Source organism: Onychomys torridus, unplaced genomic scaffold, assembly GCF_903995425.1.
Source record: "Onychomys torridus unplaced genomic scaffold, mOncTor1.1, whole genome shotgun sequence".
Lineage (NCBI taxonomy): Eukaryota > Metazoa > Chordata > Mammalia > Rodentia > Cricetidae > Onychomys > Onychomys torridus.
This window is the reverse complement of record NW_023411186.1, coordinates 15,651-36,720: the sequence shown is the minus strand read 5'-3', so window position 1 is coordinate 36,720 and position 21,070 is coordinate 15,651. Positions and strand designations below refer to the sequence as shown.

The 21,070-nt window shown below is 47.9% G+C and overlaps 2 protein-coding genes across 2 annotated transcripts; both read right to left on the bottom strand.

The window, feature by feature from the left end:
* Nucleotides 1-6,501: 6,501 nt before the first annotated feature.
* Nucleotides 6,502-11,707, bottom strand: LOC118574999 (ATP-dependent DNA helicase DDX11-like; the record flags this gene model as incomplete). The annotated part of the gene is made up of 3 exons (XM_036175739.1): nucleotides 11,586-11,707; nucleotides 9,275-9,427; nucleotides 6,502-6,648 (listed from the first exon to the last, which is right to left on the bottom strand). Coding segments are annotated over exons 2-3 (291 nt in total), but the record flags the coding sequence as incomplete, so codon positions are not given.
* A 6,931-nt stretch (nucleotides 11,708-18,638) lies between these two features.
* Nucleotides 18,639-20,829, bottom strand: LOC118574998 (WASH complex subunit 1-like). Its single transcript, XM_036175738.1, is given in 6 exon segments — nucleotides 18,639-18,874; nucleotides 19,513-19,693; nucleotides 19,782-19,979; nucleotides 20,130-20,262; nucleotides 20,464-20,600; nucleotides 20,731-20,829. Coding segments are annotated over 6 exon segments (984 nt in total).
* Nucleotides 20,830-21,070: the final 241 nt, after the last annotated feature.

Here is a 21,070-nt window from a genome sequence, read left to right as displayed (position 1 = left end):
GGTGGAGTTGGAGCCTGAGCCACGTCCAGATGACAAGTCATGATACTGGAAGCCATGAAAACTTACTAGGGAAGGGTCATTCTGGGGTAACATTCCCTAGGTCTGACATTCTGAGAAAGTATAAGGAAGAGAAAAGAATGGCTGGAAGGCTGCAGAGCCAAGCCTACCACCTAGCTGTGCAGTGAGAGCTGGGTCGCTCTAGAGCTATGTTAGGACACTGGATGTGGGAGCTGCCTGGATGGGTCACACAAAGGGAGAGGTGTATGAAAGGTGACTGAGGTCTGGACTAAGTGTCAAGGTAGCAGCCAAGAGAATGACTAAGAGTATGTCTGATGGGGAGCCTGTTCTGAAAAGAAAGTCAGGATGCGGGGGAGATCCAGGGTCTGGGGCAGGTCCAGTAGGGCTAAAAACCATCTCTTTCCTGTGAGCCTTCACTGGTTGCTGTGGCCTAGGTACTCACCCTCAGGAGAGGCGTTGTTCAGCCTTGTTTTCCTTTTTCTCACAAGGACACAGTGCACCTTAACTCGGTCTCAGTCACAGGCACAGTACTCAGTGTAGGGAGCAATGCAGCCAAGTCTCTGATCAGCATATGAATGCCTGTCCAGTGGGTCTCTGCATGGCAAAGCCTGTGGACATGGTCTCTCACTTGGCAGAGAACAGTGGACCTCGAGTGTCTGAGGACTTTGCCGAATTCATGCAGCTTGTAGGCTCTTTTCCTTCTGATTGTACTGTTGGTTCTTGGATGGTTTTTAAGTTTACCATTCTGGAAAGAAGAGTAAGGCAATCATAAACAGACTAGGGAAAAGCCTAGAAATACACACAATGACATCTGCTGAGATTTAAGTTCCCTGGATACCGAGCACATAGAGCCGACCTTAGGATCTGGTATGCTCCAGGAGGAAAAAAGGCAATGAAAATGTGAGATGAATACATCCATTTTTACCATACACAGGAGCTTATATTGGTGAAACAAAAGTGGTGTGGTAGTGTGGGAAAGAATGCCTTACCACAGTCTTCTTTCACAGAGAGATTGAGTCAGGGGACCCTCTTGTAGAAAAGGGAACTAATTAAAAGCATGTCTTACAGGCATAAAATACTTAATGGGGATTAGATACTGTTGTCCTTAAAGCATTGTACCCATGTCTATCAGTTTTAAATTTGGAACCACAAGTGGCTGCTGTGAGTACTGTGAGAGCAGGATATGTGTGGCTGGATATTTTGTCAGCCTGCCAAATGCTGAACTCTGTCTAGAATGAAGTCCTGTCTGGGAAAGTGTGTTAGGGAAACATAAAGGGGAGCAATGAAGGCTTTTATAACCACCAGGATGTCTGTCTTAAAATGTGATGTATTTCTTCAAAGTCAAAAGTAGAGCCAGTAATAACTGTTCATGTGTCCTGGTAGAAAAACTCTGCTGAAGTGTAAATAAAGATGGATCAAGATACCTGGGGTCACTTGAGTGCCTTCCACCTGGTGGTCAGACTTCTTCCTCACTTGGACACCCCTTCCGAGGCAGTCCTGAACACGCTAAGTACCCTGTTCTTCACACTGAAACTTTAGATGCATTGGGTTATGATTCCAGCAACACCTGGGTGGCACAAGGTAAGGAAGGACTGAGGTAACCATCCCACACAACAGCTCCAGCAAGAGGATTTGGGTTGGGTATATGCAGCCATGTTCCTAACCTCCTAGCTTTACCTCATGGACCTTGGATCCCATTCCCAAAGCAACTCCTAAGATAGGCTGTCAGGAGGGAGTGAGAAAGGTCTGAGGTGGACTGGAGTTTCCTCTTGTGCTCAGGGATGCAAAGCAAGCATTTCTCACCATCTCCTTAACACCGACAGCAGAGAGAAGTTTCCTGCTGGTCATTGGCTTTAGCATTGTTTTTAGTGTGTATGCACCTAAAACAATTTATTTATTTTACATCCTGGCCTCAGTTTCCCCACTCTCCTCTCCTCCCAATCTATACCCTTCACCCCAATTGTCCCCCACCCTCAACCCACCCCTCCTCTGTTTCTATTCAGGCAGGGGCAGGATTTGGTTGCAGTCAAAGCCTCTGCTACAGACCCTGAGACCTGAGACTGTGTGGGGACTTCCCTTTAAGAGATTATGGACATTTCCCGAGGGCCTCACTTATGCCGGGCATGGGCCCCAGGAGGGAGCTGAGCTGTCAGCCCTCTCCCCTCAATGATAAGTAGGAGCCTATATGTACTTTTCTGGTTCTTATTTACAGGGGCAGGCCATGAGGGTAGGTGGTCACTGTGCTCCTGTGCAGACAGGTCTTGTGAAGCCCCAACTCAACAACTAACATAGATAGCAGTGAATAGTTCCACAGGTTACTGAAATCAGCTCCCTGTCTGTAGGGACAGAACTGCATGCTAGCCCACAGCCTTATATCCAGGACACTCATCCCTCACTGTGAGGTCTTTGCTCCACTTCGACTTAAGTTTGGTGCATGGTGACAGATATGGATCTATTTGTAGCCTTCTACATATTGACATCCATTTATGCCAGCACCATTTGTTGAAGATGCTTTCTTTTCTTCCATTGTACAGTTTTGGCTTCTTTGTCAAAAATTATATGTTCATAGGTGTGCGGATAAATGCCAGGGTCTACAATTCAATTCCATTCATCCACATGTTGGATTTTATGCCAGAACCAAGCTGTTTGTATTACTGTAGCTCTATAGTAGAGCATGAGGTCTGGGATTTTGATGCCTCCAGAGGTTGTTTTATTGTACAGGATTCTTTTGGCTATCCTGGTTTTTTTTCCCCATATGAAGTTGAGTATTGCTCTTTCCAGGTCTGAGAAGAATTATGTTAATCCTGCCTATCCATGAGCATGGGAGATATTTCCATTATCTGACATCTTCAAATTCTCTTTTCAGGGACTAAAAGTTCATTACATATATGTCCCTCACTTGCTTAGATAGAGGTAGGTACCCCCAAGGTATTTTACATCATTTGTGGCTATTGTAAAGGGTTATGTATCTCTGATTTCCTTCTCAGCCTGTTTGTCAATTGTATATAGGAGGGCTAATGATTTTTTGAGTTAATCTTGTATCCTGCTATGTTGCAGAAAGTGTTTATAAGCTGTATGAGTTCCTTGGTCAAATTTTTTGGGTCACTCATGTATACTATCATGTCATCTGCAAATAGCAAAAGCTTGACTTCTTCCTTTACAATTTGTATCCCCTTGATGTCATTATGTTGTCTTATTGCTCTGGCTAGAACTTCAAGTACTATATTGAATAAGTAAGGGGAGAGCAGACAGCCCTGACTTGTTCCTGATTTTAGTGGAATCACTTTGAGTTTCTCTCCATTTAATTTGATGTTGGCTGTTGGTTTGCTGTTAATTGCCTTTATTATGTTTAGGTATATTGCCTGTATCCCTGATATCTCCAAGACCTTTATCATGAAGGGGTGTTGGATTTTTTTCAAATGTCTTTTCAGCATCTAGTGAGATGATCGTGTGGTTATTTTTCTTTCAGTTTGTTTATATGGTGTATTACAATGGCAGACTTTCATATGTTGAACCACCCTTGCATCCCTGGGATGAAGACTACTTGATCATTGTGGATAATTGTTTTGATGTGTTCTTGGAGTCTGTTTGCCAGTATTGATTATTTTTGCATCAATGTTCATGAGGGACATCAGTCTGTATTTCTCTTTCTATGTTTGGCTTAGGAATCAGGGTAATTGTAGCTGCACAGAAGGAATTTGGTAATGTTCCTTGTGTTTTATGGTGTGGAACAATTTAAAGAGTATTGGTATTAACTCTTCTTTGAAGATATGGTAGAATTCTGCGCTGAAACCATCTGGTCCTGGGCTTTTTTCTTGGTTGGGAGACTTTTAATAACTGATTCTATTTCCTTAAGGGTTATTGGACTATTTAAATGGTTTATCTGGTCTTGATTTAACTTTGGTATGTGGTACTTAGATAGAAAATTGTCCATTTCTTTTAGATTTTCCAGTTTTGTGGAGTAGAGGTTTTCAAAGTATGACCTGATGATTTTGTGGATTTCCTCAGTGTTAGTTCCCTTTTAATTTCTGATTTTGATAATTTGGATGCTCTCTCTCTGCCTTTTGATTAGTTTGGATATGGGCTTGTCTATCTTGTTGATTTTCTCAAAGAACCAACTCTTTGTTTCATTAATTTTTTATATTCTTCTCTTGGTTTCTATTTTATTGATTTCAGCTCTCAATTTGATTATTTCCTGGTGTCTATTCTTCCTGGGAGACTTTGCTTCTTCTTGTTCTAGAGCTTTCAGGTGTGCTGTTAAGTCACTAGCGTGAGATTTCTCCAACTTCTTTTTGTGGGCATTTGGTGCTATGAATTTTTCCTCTTAGCAGTGCTTTCCTAGTGTCCATTAGTTTGGGAATGTGGTATATTCATTTTCACTGATCTCTAGGAAGTCTTTAATTAATTTATTTCTTCCTTAACCGATTGGTGATTCAGTTGAGCATTATTCAGTTTCCATGAGACTGTAGGCTTTCTGCAGTTTTTGTTGCTGTTGAAATCTAACTTTAAACCATGGTGGTCTGATAGAATGCAGGAGGTTATTCCAATTGTTTTGTATTTGTTGAGATTTACATTGTGGCCAAGTATGTGGTCAATTTTAGAGAAGGTTCCATGAGGTGGTGAGAAGAAGATAATTCTGTTTTTTAGGATGGAATGTCCTGTAGATATCGATGAAGTCCATTTGAGTCATAACATCAGTTAAGTCCTGTATTTCTCTGTTAAGTTTTGATTTGGCAAATCTGTCCAGTGGTGAAAGTGAGGTGTTGTGTAGTGGATAGCCATCCCAGCATTGGCCTGGAATTCCAACCACCATTGAGGCTTCGGTAATGGTCACACCCACAAGACAGGGGAGAGGCGGAAGCGGAAGACCAAGGATTTTGAGAGGAGGTCTCTCTCTTGGTTCTGGGACCCTGGACACTGGAGGTAGACCGAGCAGAGTTCTCCAGAGAACACCACCGGACTGCGCTATACCTTTGCCAGACCCTGCAACCTACCCCTTCATTTGTAAGTTACCCCACAAAATAAACCTCCCTTTTAACTTTGTGGAGTGGCCTTAATAATTTCACCAATAGTGTTGAAGTTTCCCAATATTAATGTGTGGGTTTTATATGTGATTTAAGCTTTTGTAATGTTTCTTTTACATATGTGGGTGCCCTTGTGTTTGGAGCATAAATGTTCAGAATTGAAACTTCATCTTGGTGGATCTTTCCTATCATGAGTATATAAGGTCCTACTTGATCTCTTTTGACTGAATTTAGTTTGAAGTCTATTTTGCTGGATATTAGAATGACATACACTCGATTGCCATGACCTTGACATTGTCCACTGTGGCCTAAATTCTGAAAACATCCTTCTAGAAGAAGAGGGCAATGTGAAGCTGACAGACTTCAGTATCACCATCTCTGTACAGCTGGCACTGTACTGCAAGTGCCATGTGGGCCATGACCTTCAATGCCCCAGAACTGGGGCTGGGAGAGGGATTGTTGGGCAGAAAGCAGATGTGTGAAGTCAAGGTGTGCTGCTCTAATTTTCACACCTGAATACCACCCCTTCTGAGGAAACATCCTGGAAGAGATCGCAGGGAATTTCCTAAAAGGAACCTATGACATTCCAGCTCATGTCTCCTGGTAATTTCAAAACCTATATCACTGATTGATTACAGTTGCACCACAGACGAGCCCCTCCATTGAAGACCTTCAGCAACATCCTTGGCCCATTAAGTGTGAAGAACACATCCCATGCAAGACCTTTTTAGATGCAAACGTACTAGACTTACTTTCTGACCTTGGCTTTAATGTGAAAGAGGTTTTGGAATCCCTGAGAAAAAGCAAATATGATAAGTTGATGGGGACATACCTAATAAGCCCGGAGAAGGCACGTAAGGGGCTACACCTTGAGCTTGGCTACCCCAGGTCAGTGAAGCCTGTGGACACTGGCGTTGTGTCTCCTGCACCCCAGAATACCCCTCTATTTATGGTCCTCACATAAAACGGAAGGCCAGTGAGCCCACCCTTAGCCTCTTCCACCCCCAGCTCTCACATCAGCACCTGCATGTTGTGCCAACAGCACCGGGGCAGAAGGCAGCCAGAAGTGCCTCCATGCCTGTGCTTTTTCCCATGAAGAAGAGCTGGACTTCCAGCTATGGCCCCCTATCCACAGCTGCAACTTGCCCAAGTGCTTGAGCAGCATATCCAAACTGGAATCGCTACAGTCACTTTTGACAGAGTCTGACATGGAAAAATGAACTGCCACCTCAGAGCAGCAGGTGCTTCTGGAGACTCTGCAAGACAATCAGGGCCTACCTCTCAAGATTATGCTGCTTCTCAGCGGGGGCAAAGACACAAGACAGGACTCTGTTCAACAACAAAGTGGCTCCCTTACAGAGGCAGGGTGCAGAGCCAAATAAGGAATTGGGCACACAGATATGAGAGGGTCCATATGTGCTTCGCATTTATTTTCATGTCTTTTCAGCAGAAAAATCACAAATGTGTATGCTGGTTTTGTGGGGACCAATAGGGTATTCACATATATTTCCTCACCAGGTGCTTTAATTAAACACTGCCACTTTTCATTCCTCCTCAGGAAGACATCCTTCTGGAACATTCTCAGGTTGGGTCCAATGTTACTGAACTAGCAGGACACAAGAACAGTTTGTGATCAGAGTGGGGTTGGTTTGGGGTGCACAGAGAGGGAGCTGATTTCAGGAACCTGTGGCACTTTTTCACTGCCATCTTGTTAGTTGTTGAGTTTCAGCTTAACAACATCTGTCTGCACATGAGCACAGTGACCACGCATGCTCATGGGCTGCAAGCCCAATTAGAGGAACATGCAAAATCAATACATGTTCCTAGTTACCATCTGCCCTGGTGCATTTGACTGTGTATAACTGGCCTATCATCACCTAACAGGCACCCATTGGCCATAAATGTAATAGAAACTTAGAGCAGGACCTCCAGTTATTGTGTATGATTGCAACCCTGGGTAAACAATACCATCCCATTATAATTTTCTAGTCTAGATTCTTAAAACAGCACAATATTTCTTCGTGTTTAAGAAAACTATTTCCAATGAGTAAGTGATGAGGACACGTTTCAGGAGGAAGAGACACAGAATATATTTGGGGAGATCCTGAGAGCTATCAGATTTTGCCATGACCTTGACATTGTCCATTGTGGCCTAAATCTGAAAACATCCTTCTAGAAGAAGAGGGCAATGTCCACCTGGCAGACTTTGGTATCACCATCTATATATAGCTGGCACTGTACTGCAAGTGCCATGTGGGCCCACGACCTTCATTGCTCCAGAAATGGTTCTGGGAGAGCGTTTGATGGGCCGAAAGCAGATGTATAAAGTCAGGGTGTGCTGCTCTAATTTTCACCCTTGAATGCCACCCCTTCTGAGGAAACACCCTGGAAGAGATTGAGGAGAATATCCTAAAAGGGACCTATGACATTCCAGCTCATGTCTCCTCATAATTCAAAAACCTATATCACTGTTTGTTCACAGTTGCACCACAGATGAGCCCCTCCATTGAAGACCTTCAGCAACATCCTTGGCCCATTAAGTGTGAAAAACACATCCCATGCAAGATCTTTTTAAATCCAAACGTACTAGACTCACTCTCTGACCTTGGCTTTAATGTGAAAGAGGTTTTGGAATCCCTGAGAAAAAAACAAATATGATAAGTTGATGGGGACATACCTAATAAGCCCGGAGAAGGCACGTAAGGGGCTGCAACTTGAGCTTGGCTACCCCAGGTCAGTGAAGCCTGTGGACACTGGCGTTGTGTCTTCTGCACCCCAGAATACCCCTCTATTTATGGTCCTCACATAAAACAGAAGGCCAGTGATCCCACCCTTGGCCTCTTCCACCCCCAGCTCTCACAACAGCACCTGCTGGATAGTAAAGGGCTCCACCGATATGCTTGAGGCCCTGGTTTGTCTCAAGTAATGTAGAATAGAAATTAAAAATAATAATGTTAACAGCACTAAAAGAGGTTGACTTGTTAAAAAGCTGCAGATCCAGCCAGGCTATGGTGGCACACGCCTTTAATCCCAGCGCTTGAGAGGCAGAGGCAGATAGATCTCTGGGCCAGCCTGGTCTACAGAGTGAGTTCCAGAACACCCAGGACAACACAGAGAAACCCTGTTTTAAAAGAAATAAAAACAGAAACCCTGCAAACCTAAATGCTCTCCTGAGCCATGGAACAGTCTTCACAAGGCACTCAGAAAATGTTCCCACTCATACAGAGCAGCAGCTCTCAACCTTCCTAATGCTGCGACGCTTTAATACAGTTCCTCAGGTGTGGTGACCACCAACCATAAAGTTATTCTTGTTGCTACTTCACAACTGTAATCTTGCTATTGCTATGAATCATAATGTAAATATCTGATATGCAGGATAGCTGATATGCAATCCCTGTGAAAGGGACATTTTTTTTTTACTCCCCAAAGGGGTCACGACCTCCAAGTTGAGAACCACTGGTATAAAAGGAATGAAAAGGAGCAACGGAGGGAGTATCCCAGAAGATGTATTTTCTGTCCCAGAATCCTGAGTGTCAATTCTAGAGATGTACCTCTGCACACATAAGAATGGGGATAATTCACTGTCCTTTATTTGTTCCTTCAGAAAACTCATATGAAAAGCCTCCTGTAGTCCAACCTTGCCAAGCTCCACAGATACCAGGCACGCAGTTAACAGGGACCAAAGGCTTTTTATATCTGTGAGAGTTTGAGAATCTTCACACCATCACATAGTACTCATGTCACAAGGTAACACACCAGAATGGCGGAAAGAAGCTGGGGATCACCAGCCACAGCCCTTTCAGTCTCAACAGCTCACCTCAAGTACATCTCTCACTCAATCTGGATCAGGAAGGAAAACAGAGGGTCCCTCGGTGGGCTCCTAACAGCACGCAGGAACCTATATCCTACACTCTAAAACAGTAACCCAACCTGGAGAAAAGCCACAGCCATGTTTATGTCCCTCAACATCAAGGCAGTAGTGTGCCAGAGAAATCCCGAAGCACTGGTGTTACGGTGTCCACTGCAATTTTAAAGTCCCAGCTGCCTTTAGCCTGATTTTCCTCAGACTGTGGTGCTGTGTTTAACACTTTAGCAGCGAAAGATAAACTGATAACTCCTGTGCCCACGTTCTTCTCAAGGAAGGCAATGTCTACACAAGAGAACCATCAAGGAAAGCAAGGCTACCTCCAAGTTGTCTTAGTGGCTGACACTCCCTCAGCCCACACACTCACTGTGCCAGTTGCACTCTCGAAGATCCCAATCTTGCCAGCCTCCAAAACCTTGTAGAGCTCCGCCATGAAGTCCTTCTGGATAGGATAGGGTGGGAAGGGGAAAGGAAAATGGATGCCACCCATCTCCTGGCTTTCGTCAGCCATGGCCCTAGAGTTAAAAAAAAAAAAAAAAAAGGTAAGAGAAATCTACTACCTTTCTCATGAGCCATGAGTTGGCCTGAAATCTTTAGCCCAGAGCAGTTTTCTCACTTGTCACAGATTTCCCCTCTCAGCTCTATCTCTTCTGGCAAGCGGAGACCACATCCTGTCCATTTATACATGATATTCCAGGACCGGACATTCCATCTGACGATGCTGCTCAGACACTAGTATTGCAGAATCCAGCCCAGGAAAGACCTAACATGAGCCTCTCAGGCTGCTACCGGACACCCTTCCAGCGCCTCCACAGAAGCAGAGCGCTTTCATGCCAAGGCCAGCATCATGCAACAAACAGCGCCATCTACTGGTCATCGTTTTCTGGCCTCAAGACATTGGAGCTTCCTGGGGCTCAATGGTAGACAGCTTACTAGCAGCTAGTGGGAGCCTGGGGGCTGACCCCTGACACCCTAACACCCCTTAAAAAAAGTGTTTGGTGCCAGACTGGAAGGACACTTTTCACAGTCACTAATCTCGGACTGGGATGGCTTCCCAATACTAAGGCCACAGGATTCCTCCTCCCCTGCCGGGTCAAGGGCTCTCAGCTCCACCTGTGTTCCATTGCTGTGTCTTCTGAAACTGTGTTTGCCATCTGGAGGTCACACTCACCCACAACTCTCTTGAGAGTTAACTGGACAGTCCATCTCTTCTAAGTCCAAATATTAATAACCCTAAGACCCAGTTTATTATTAATAAATTGAAAACTTTTTTTTTACTACAGTATCCTATACGACAGTGAGAGTTGTCACTCTATTTATGAGGAAAAGCAGTTACCAATGTGTTCCTCCAGTTATATTTAGGGGTAGAAAAATGACTACCCAGGTGGAGAAATTACCAAAACAAAACAACAAAAACCAAAACCCAAATAACAAACTAAGATAATCCAATAATAGAAAGAGCTATGTAACTGAAAAACCATTAAAACATGAAGGGAGGAGAAGAAAAGTAACCAATGGGGGCTGGAGAGATGGCTCAGCAGTTAAGAGAACTGGCTGCTCTTCCAGAGCTGGGGTCCAGGTTCAATTCCCAGAACCCACATGGCAGCTCACAACCGTCTCTAACTCCAGTTCCAGGGATCCAGACATACATGCGAGCAAAATACCCATACACATAAAATGATACAATAAAAATAATTTTTAAAAAGTAACCAACAAATTCTGAGCGTTTGGCATGTGTTAAACATTCTGCAGCTTCCTCTTTTTTTTTTTTTTTTTAATTATCTCACTTAACCTATCACCAACATCATAACAGAACATGGCTGCTGGATGCTGATGCTACAGAAATTAAATAATTGCTGGCTGGGGTGAAGGCTCAATAGCATCCCTGATCTTAATCTCCAACAGAAAGCTGTCGGGGGTGTTAAGAAGAGGTAACATTAGTTACTCCAAGAAAAGAACCACGGATTTAAGCCAGGTCCATAGAGCTCTGCTTCGGGCAAGCTCACCTAAGTACAACAGAAGTAGCAAGACCAAAAAGGCGATTCCCTGGAATGATGCACACGGAGGTGAAGAGTGTCACTGTCTGGGAAAACTAGACATACAGGCGCAAGCTAGCCTGGAATTCAGGACAGTGTGGGAACTACGTGTTTATTATTGACTCCCACTTTCATGGCACTTCCATCACCAATGTGGTAGATTTACACACCTCCGATCTTCCTTCCTGAACCCTGAAAAACAGCAGTACAGCAGAGCACTTAACAGTATGGGCCGGGGCCGGGGCAGATTGCCAAAATGGATCTCAGGTTAATAATTATCAATAAAACGTGTGTCTTCATGTTTAACAGAGTTGGTAAGGGTGCACACCTGACGTTCACTAGATAAAATAATTCCCTGAAAAAAAAAAAACCGCTTAATACAACTTTCCTAAATTTTAGAACGCAACACAGAACACACATTCAACTTGAAGGCGCCGCTATGCCCGGGCTGGCCCTCGCATTGGTTCTCGGCCAGTCAATCAGGCGCTGTCTCCACCCCCACTTCCGGCCGTTCCGCGCGCTCCGCTCACTCCGCCCCTCGGCTCTCGCCGGCGCCCTCCGTTTGCGTCTCCGCTCGAGCCTGACTTTTTTCCCTAAGCTTCCTTCGCCCTCAGCTCTGGCCCCACGCAGCACCGAACTCACCTCAGTCGCAGGACGGTCTTGCCAAGGCGAGCAAGCGGCGGCTGAGTTGGAATCCCGGCTGCACTTGGAGGAAGCGTCCGCCCGCAGGAGAGCCGGCCACGCGGACACGCCCCCCGCGCCAGTGCGCCTGCGCACTTCACATCCCGGGCGGACTGTGAGCCTGCTTTTGTAGAGTGTGCAAGCGTCCCTGGATACTGGGATGGAGGGAACCTTAAGGGATCCAGCCTTGATCTAACCCCCGACGTTAGATTTTTGGTCTCCCCAGTTACCGTTGTTAATTAAGACTTTTCTGGAAGAATGTTAAACGTTAAAATAAATTTGTCAGAGATAAAAAGCCTAAAGAGTTTTGGGTTTTTTTTTTTTTTCGTGTAGTACTTCATGCATCTATTTATTAATTTTTCCTCCTTAATGTAGACAGTGAATCTGTCTCACAGTACTGTAGGTACAAAGTTGTACTACGGTGAATTCGTTAGAGCTGGGTAATGAAAAATAAAGAATTGCCAGGCTCTGAGGAACAATCTGTCGAGATTTGGTTTTATGTCACTAAAAAGCACACACAGCACAGGAGGCAAAGCAATCGGTCCTTATAACCTCTCTGTTTATTGCATAAAGGACACTGGACATGATGACCCACTTGCAGAGGCTGTGGCTAGAAATCCTAACCACAACCTCAAGCTTGGGCCCTTCTCCCTCTTCTTTTCCAAAAGACACAAGAATAATTAATTCTCTGCCCTTTAGTGCCCGTTGTATAAGGAGCTGGGCAGTAGCTGGACTCAATCCTTCTGGGGTCTGCTAGCCTTTAATTAACTATGCTGGTTTTGTTCTCACCTAGACATAGTCATCAAAGGCTCAAGGCAAAGCTTAGCTAACTCTCATGGATGGACTGCTCTCTGTCTTGGTTACCTTGTCTGTGGGATGGGCTGGGGAGAGTGGGAGGCTTTTCAGAAGTTGTTCTCACAGTTTAGACTGTTACAAAGAGCTGCATTAGGATCAAGAATATGTAAACAGGCATCAGCGTTTTTCATGGGTTCCTTAGGGAAGGGGAGGTTTCATGGGAATGAGAGCCAGACATGCTCATACTGGCCGGGTCCTCTCAGATGCCAGTCCTTCCTCTTCTGTAGCTGTCTCGCGGCTAGGATTGGTGGCTTAACAAAATAGTGCCAGCAATCAGGAGGTGAAGGTGAGAGAGCCATCACACCATGACTGGTTTGGATGAGTGTCCCCCAAGGTCCGATGTGGTGTGGAAAATATGGCAAGGACTGTGAGGGGGCTTCATGGTGCAGGCTCTTGGGGGAAACAGTACCCTCAAGCCCCTACTGTCTCCAGCCTGGCTCTCTGTTTACTACTGAACCCCTCAAGAACCTCTGTGACTCAGTCTTCTGAGGATACAGCTGCTTGCCCCAAACCCTCAGCCTGAGAAGGTATGGATGGTAGAGAAGCTGAACAACACGGCAAAGCCACAAGGCTGTTGCCAGTTTCGACTCTCCTGGACGTGACCCATCTTCACTATTGTGAATGAAACTCTTGAGTTTCAACCTAGAAGGACTGCTGGGGTTTTCAAGCCGAGGACCTTCGAGTCAGGAACTGTTACACTGATGTTCCCGTTCTCAGCTCCCTTTCTAAGTCCAGGAGTTCTCAGACTGTCCAGTCCCACTGCTAGGGGTCCTTTGCTCCCCAGTGTGCCAACAACTGCATGGACAGAGCCAGCTGTAGGCCAAAAGGACTGAGGAGCTAGATGAATGAAGCTAGATGAAGATCTCTTTTCTTGACTTAGGTCCCTTCAGCATCCTTGTAGTAAGAGCTCTGCCCTCAAGAGGGCGACAAATTCCTTGAGAATCCTTCCTCTAGCTCCTGAGACCTGGAGGAAAGTCTCTCAAGAGGAGTCAGAGGGTGCCCCTGTGAGCTGTGTCACTGCATCTCCTGGAATTTTGTTCCAGGTGTGGGACATCTGACAGACGTGGGCTCACAGTTCTACCCATGCAGCCTGTTCCTCACTTCCTGCCATGTGCCTGCTCCACTCCCCCTGCAGCACCATGGGAGTGGGTCTTCCTCCACAACCCAGACACCATTCTTACCTACAAGGAATGAGAGAGTAGCCTTGGTCTGAGGTTAGAGCCCAGGTTCTGGGCTGCCTTTGTGCAATGATCTGAGCTGCTCGTTTGTCATTTGACACTAGATGGACACGGCCATGTGCCAGGCCCTCAGTGGGGGCTGGATCCCAGGATCGGCAGGCTGCTGGCCAAGCCGTCCACAGGGAGCTGGCACTCTGGCAGAGTCCAGGACAACCAGGAAGACAAAGGTAGTGAGGTATGTCCACAGGCAAACAGAGTTATGGACCTTAGAGGGTTCATGGAAGTACAGGGAGTTGGAGGAGACTGTCTTGTGTGAAGGTCACAGCTGGGTAGAGCCTGGGAGGAAAGAAGGGATGAGAGCAGCCATGTGGCACGCTGCCAGCCTGGATGATTAGCCATGTCTTCTGGTAATAATACATTGTTAATGGGCACCAGTGGAAATTTCATGTAATTCTCACTTCCCATGAAATAGTATTCTGAAAACTCTTCCTTATCTTCCAGGCCCTAGGACAGTGGTGGCAGAGTAATCCTGGCCAACATGCTGCAGTGCCCTGTCCCCTGTCCTCTGGTGATGGAAAAGGTAGATGGTGAGGGAGAGACAGCAGCCAGAGATCATCAGAAAGGGGAACAATGGCTCAGCCCCAGAAATCGAAGGTCATGAGCCATTTGTGGGGCTCTGCCATCCTTGACATACACCTCTAGGAATTTTTTAAATTGTTTAATTTGTGGGTTCCTTTGTTTTCTTTAGCCATAGAGGATGTTTACTAAAGCCACGATGTGAACCCAAGGGCAAACTGCATGTGCAGAGTAGCTAGGCTTCCCTGAAGCCTGGAGCTAGCACAAGACAAGACACACAGAGCAAAATCTGCTCTGTTCTTCTCATAACCCTGGGCCACATAGATCTCATGAGCTTGGTGGGTTTCCATTTAAGCATTTGTTTGTTTGTTTGTTTTGCACGTCGATGTCTGCATGTGTTACAAAACACCACATATGTGTTTGATGCCTGCAGAAGCCAGAAGAATGTCAGCAGCAGCCTGGCTGAAGGACAGGTGATGAGCACAGAAAGAAGCCATCTTGTTTAAACTGGGTCTCTGGAGTTCTTCTCACCCCTGCTGGAGAGCCAGGACCTGAGAAGACAGGACCTCTGCTCAGGTCACCCTCAATTGGGCCCTATCTTCAGAGCAATTCTAAGCTCGGGCATTAAAGGAAGGAACTGTCACTCACCACAATGGCAGGCCCGAGAAGAAAGAGGCACGCTATCCCCGTCACCACTGACCTCCACACTATGTATGTTTGTGATGACGTGGAGTAGGTGGTGTGCCTTGGTGACGGTGACTCCATGTCCTTGCAGCTGGACTCCATGGCCTGCCTGATGGCTACACATAACAGCTTCTGGTGGGACAGCACTGCCACCTGTAAGGGAGAATGGGCAAGGGGGGAAGCCATGAAACGAGGGAGGGTGAATTCCAAGCACCTGGAACACAGGCCGCCCATGGCTTCCTAGGAACCTCACACTGAACCTCACTGCAGAAGATACATGACTTAAGCCAAAGGGTGAACTTCCCAAAGAGAGAGAGGTAGTGGTAAACGCGCTCAGGAGGAAAGGACACAGCACCGAGTGTAGAAATGGCAGCTGGCCAGCAAGAGAAGGCCAACTAGCAGGCCTGGATGTTGGGGTGGCGCTGGCACCAGGGAAGGACACACATCAATCAGATCTCTCTTCTCTGTCTGTTGGAACCCCAAACAGAAATGGACCAGCACATGCAGGTGCAGCTGTGACCACTGGGTGCCGCTGCCCTTGCCTTTTGGCTGCTTGGGTGGTCGCTGTCATCTGTCAGTAGCCCCTGGAGGGAATTTCTGTAGTCTCAGGCTTTGGCGCATCCCATGATGGGATATGATCTTCACAAAATAAGAAAGGCTTTGGAAGACAAAAATGGCTGAGACCAGCATGTGAACAAGGTCAGCAGGATGCTAAAACAAATCAAACATAAAAAGAATAAACAAAGGGACCTCTCTAAATCACTTGGAGGTAAATATGAATATATGTACAGCCAGCCAGAGTCTGTAGGGAAAAAAAAAATTGATCAAAGACCAAATGTGATACTGGTGAGCCTTTGGAAGGCCTGAGCTGTAGTTCACCACTGGGCTGAAAAAATACATTAAAAAAAACAGATACAGGCGGTTTCTTCTGCACCCCCTTCTGGGACATAAAGAGATCAACAGGGGTGGAAACCTCTCTAGCCCCTTCCCTAACAGAGTGGCTCAAGGGTACCTACAGGTGAGGACCATGCAGGGTAAGTGAGTGAAAGCCCCATGTTAAGTTGCACATTTTTTAAAAAGATTTATTTATTAGGTATCCAGTGTTCTGTCTGCATGTATGCCCCAGGCCAGAAGAGGGCACCAGATCTCATTATAGATGGTTGTGAGCCACCATGTGGATGCTGGGAATTGAACTCAGGTCCTCTGAGAGAGCTCCTCACTTTGGTCCGTCATTGGTTCCCTATCAGAGATGAGTAGACTTTTGTTCCCATCTCCTGGGAATAGTGTCATACAACAGGCTGCAGGATCTGCCTCCCGGGGGGAGGGGGGGCTCCTTGCTGCCTTTGGCACATAGAAGAGTCAGGTCACACTCTCTGCAGCCCATGAAGTGAGCCCCAAGGCAGTGGTGTGTTTCTTCCCCTTCTGTGCCACATCCGTGCCCAGAGGGACTGCTGGTGGGCCTGGCCATCAGGAAACAGAGTCGCCCTGCAGCCAGCGCCCACTCGGTGGAGGACAGTGCCATCTGGAGTGCCTCCTGGGACTCCTCAAGCTTGTCAACCTGTGACGCTTGAGTTTCTGCCTCTTTAGCCCACTCCAGGCCCCGTGGGCTGAGTCACTGTTTCCCTGACTGTGTCAAGTTCCCAGCCCAGGCTTCAAAACCCTGGAGCTTCCTTTCTCTTCTCTTCTTTTTCCTTCAAGACAGGGTTTCTCTGGGTAACCCTGGCTGCTGTTCTGGACCTCAGAGATTCCTGCCTCTGCCTCCCAAAGAGCTGAGAGCATGTACCACCACCACTGCCTGGTGAAAGCCCAGGATCTTAAGCAGTCCCAAGACACCCCGGTCTTCCGAAGTCCTCTTTTTGGAAAGCATTGCCTTGCCCCAGACTCTGGAGACAAACCAGACTGCCCCTGGTGGTCTGCTGGTTGGGATTCTGCACTCCTGATGGTACAGCCCGTGTGAGGTTTTACTTTCCCATTTCTCAATCTTGCCAGCTCTCCAGACTTTCACAGTATCAAGAAAAGTAACCAAGTGGATCAGATGACAAGAGCAATTCCAAGCAGAGGGGTGGAAATAAGACTGGACCCAGAGAACATGTAGGCCTGGCAGCTTGGAATAATAATGGGCTTCCCCAGATAAGCCTGGCTGGAGGCCCGTCTGAAGAAGCCCTGCTCCCCTCTGTGGTCTGAGGAAACAGGACCAAGGGCATTAACTTCTGAGAACTTGGCCTGGTAGACAGCACCCTCTTTGCTGGGGCTGAAGCCCCCATGCAACAGAGATGTGGGTAGCTGTGACTTGCTGAGGATTCAGTTCCTTGGCACGGACTGGGTCTCCGAGCTGAAACATCCTTTTCAGGGGGTAGGTGCAGGATGGGGAAAGGGAGAGAGCCAGAGGGGGTGTGAAAGTGGTAGGTAACAACAGCTGTTGAAGCCATGAAGGCCTGACCATATATGCCATTGGCTCCTGTGTCCCCCCACAAGTATGTGGTGATACTATAGTAAGACAGTTTACTTATCAGACCCTTTGAAGTATCTCCAGCATTTTAGACAACAGGGGAGGGCTGGGGAGAGGAGCCTGGAACCATCCTCACAAGAATAAAGATATTCTAGTGACACGTGTGTCTTCCCTTAGGATCTCATACCAGGAGAAGGAAAAGGCCGAGGCTTTGGTACTAGGCCGAGGGGAGCCTGGCTCCATACAGCTGGCTTGTCATGATGGGCTTGTCATGATAGGACTCCATAGATGGACTTGGTAGCAGTGGAGGAGATAAGCAGACCTCTTTATTCCTCTCCCCAGGTCCCTTTCCTACTTTACTCTATGGTTTGTTTAATAGACCTATTCGAGAAAGGTGGCTGAGCCCTGCCTATTAATGAGCCTGGTCTGAGGGTTTCAACCATGGGCCAAGGTTGGCAAGGTCCTGCTTTGACAGTAGCTAGTCCCTGGCTTCACAAGAGAATTTGGGCTCCATCCACTTGTTCTTCTCGATGACTTCCTCTCTAACACATGCCACTGGCCTGGGTCCATGAAACCTGGCCTTGCTGAAGATCCAGGACACCAGGACAGGTAAGAACAGACCAGACATCTTCTGTATCTTTCCCAGACTAGAACACCAGGTCAGGTCCCCTCTGGGGAAGGCTCTGGGGAAGAATCCGAGTATCAAGGTTGGCTGTCACCAAGCTAGAGGCAAGCTGGGGGATGATAGACAGCTTGAGGATGAGGGACGGTACCTGCCATATTTCCCATGTCAGGGCACAGGAGGGGAAGTTACCAGATGGCCACCCACTGTGAGGTACAGGTAACTCAGAGCCCCACCCTCAGTGACTCCCACACCCGCTGTATTGCCACGACATGCCTGTGGCCATGTCCTCCCTAATGTTTCAGTTCTCCGTACCCCTTTATGGATAAGCACACAGGCTCAAAGAGGCCAGGCTATATTGATAGACAGTCACAAAGAGGTCAGAAGATCTGTGATGCAAACCCAGGACTTCTGACACTTTACACACAGGTTAACTAGGATGCCACGAGCAAGGATTCTTGGCAGACACAAAGCCTTAGCCTCAGGATGGATAAGGATCAGTCCTGTGTCTCATCTCTGAGGACTTGAGGTTCCCTTGGACAATGCTTGTCCAAGGTTCTACTTCCTCATGGTTTCAGCTGGGAGAGCTCAAGACAGGAAAGCTTCTCCCTGGGAACCCCCAGCCCAGACTAGAGGGACAAGGGTACCTATCAGGGTAGCCACAAGGGGACTTCCTGTGGGTTGACCGGGAGCCTGGTTGCTGCAGCAATATCCTTGGTGCCTTCACCTTGCTCCTGTTCCTTCTGTTTCTTCTTCTCCAGCTTGCGTTCCTTCACACTGCGCAGGTTGGCCTAGCCAATGCCCCCAGCTTGGCGGATGGACTCCAGTAGGGTGGCCCGGCCACTGGAGGGGTCAACCTCCTCCTCGGGAGTTCCTTGAACAGAGGCTGTAAGGAGAAGGGTAAAGGATTGCTCAGCATTGCACGATGGGGTAAGCTGCCCAGCCTGAGGCTGGAGGTGACTTCAGGATCCTGGCAAATGGAGGGGCCTATCATCCACAGGGAGGCCCAGTGGTGGAACTGTGGCTTCTAGCACTATGCAGGATGGTCTTGGATTTCTGCAGATAATGAGCTGAGGGGCCTCATATCTAGGCATCTCTCCTTCCTCTCCACCCCCTATCGATGACAATCTGCGGTGACGGACCCTGTGAGTCGGATGTGCTGAGCACCAAGAGCCCACAAAGGATTTTCTACCCCTGGAAGTGGCTGGAGAGAGGCTGAGAGATACAATGGAAAACTGAAATCTGGAAATTTCAAGTTTGCTAATAGACCTTTCCCCACCGGCTGAACTAGAAACAGGGCACACCACCATCCCCAGGCTTCCTCTGCCCAGTAGAGTCATAATCACACAACTCTGCCATAGCACAGAAAGCGCTCCATCAACCCTGTAAGATGAGGTAGGTGTCCACAATGAGAACACTGCAGACCCTGGACCTGCAGAGAAGTCTTTGGGGATCCAACATGAGAAAACTGGGGGTCCTATTAATGGGGGCCGGCCAAGTGAACCCCATCTGCACTGCCCCTACCTGAGTGGGCCATACTGCCGCTAATATCTTCTTCCCTGGCAGCATGGCCAGGTGCAGCCGCCACTTCAGGGAACACTGGTGGTTGGGGGGCACTGACCACCACTGTGGGACCTGGGGGAGGTGGTGGGGGAGGTGGCAGTGGTGGTGGTGCTGCCAGCAGCACACCATCCTCTAGCTCTGTAAGGAAAATGAGAACGTGTGAGGAGTGGGGGAAGGGGCCAGCAAGGGCTCTCTGGTTCAGTTCCGTCCTGGGGCCTAGCTCACCTTGGCTGGAAAGGTTCAGCTACCTCTGTGTGGAAGGTGGGCAGCTCTGGGATGACACCAGGAGCGGAGGGGGCAATGCCAGGCCCCAGGTCCGCACTGTACATGAGGTTATCTGCGATTCCAGGTAAGTCAGGTAGGTAGGAGGGCACATCGATCTCAGGAACCTGACCCAGGTCTGGCACATAGAAGTAGTTTTCCAGAGCCTGCAGGGTCAGGTGGTACAGGAAGTGTGACAGCCCTACCAGGACCCAAGACCCACACTGCGCCCACGGGGCAGGCGGCACATGTGGACCCACACAGCTGGGTAGGCAGAGGCCCAGTGGAGCCCTCCCTGGAACAGCACCCCACCTCACCTGCTGCCCCAGCTGCTCTCGCTTGCTGATAGACAGGGGGGCATCAAACAACTTCTCCTCTTCTGTGCCCAGCATCGTGTGGGTTTTTGTTCCTGCGCCAGCCAGAGGGTCCAGGAAAACATACTTCTTGTACCTGTGGAGTGGGCTGGCGTCAGGAGGCCATCACCTGTCAGGCTCCTGACCCCCTTCCCACTGCCTTTGTCCTTTGGATACCCAGGTCTTAGAAGCCAAATCAAACTTGTCAGTCCTGAGAACTGTACCAGGCTCAGGCCCCTGAAGCTACCTAAGCAAGGCCCCCCACCCCCACTTCCCGTTGGCTCTCTCTCGGCCATACAGATGTTCTGTGGTGTTGAAGAGCAGCAGGGAGCTGATGGAGCTGATGTTGCGGGGAAGACCCCCAAGTCCCTCCTCTGCTTCATCCTCAGGCTGTGACTTGGTGTTCACACACACCGGAAAGTATTTCCGCTTCTCCTGGGGCAGGATCAGAGTGGATGGAGTGTGAGGACCAGGCTTACGGATTCAGCACCATCCCAGTCTGTGGTCAACCTTCCCAGTCTCTGCTTCCCAGCAGCCATGGGTGACATGTAGATGGCATGCAGACCTGCAGGGCCCGCTTGTCCAGTGGGCGGTGCTTGCTCTGGATCCTGTTCCTTGTCCTGGTCTGTTGTTGCTCCCCCCCCCCCCCCCCCAGCTGCTCCATTCTTTATCCTGCTCCTGTTGAGATGTTTCTTGTTTCTTCTCCTGTCCTCTCTGCTTCCCAGGCAGCAGCTACAGCCCTGGCCATCTTGTCCACAGTCGATAACTGTGCAGGCTGATCCTGGGGCCCAACCACTCCCCCCATTTTGTCCTTTCCGGGTTCTTCTGCCCCACCATTGCTCTGTTTAGGAACCTCACATGGTTCCATGAATCTCCAGGACAAATTATGAAGTCCTGTCCAACTA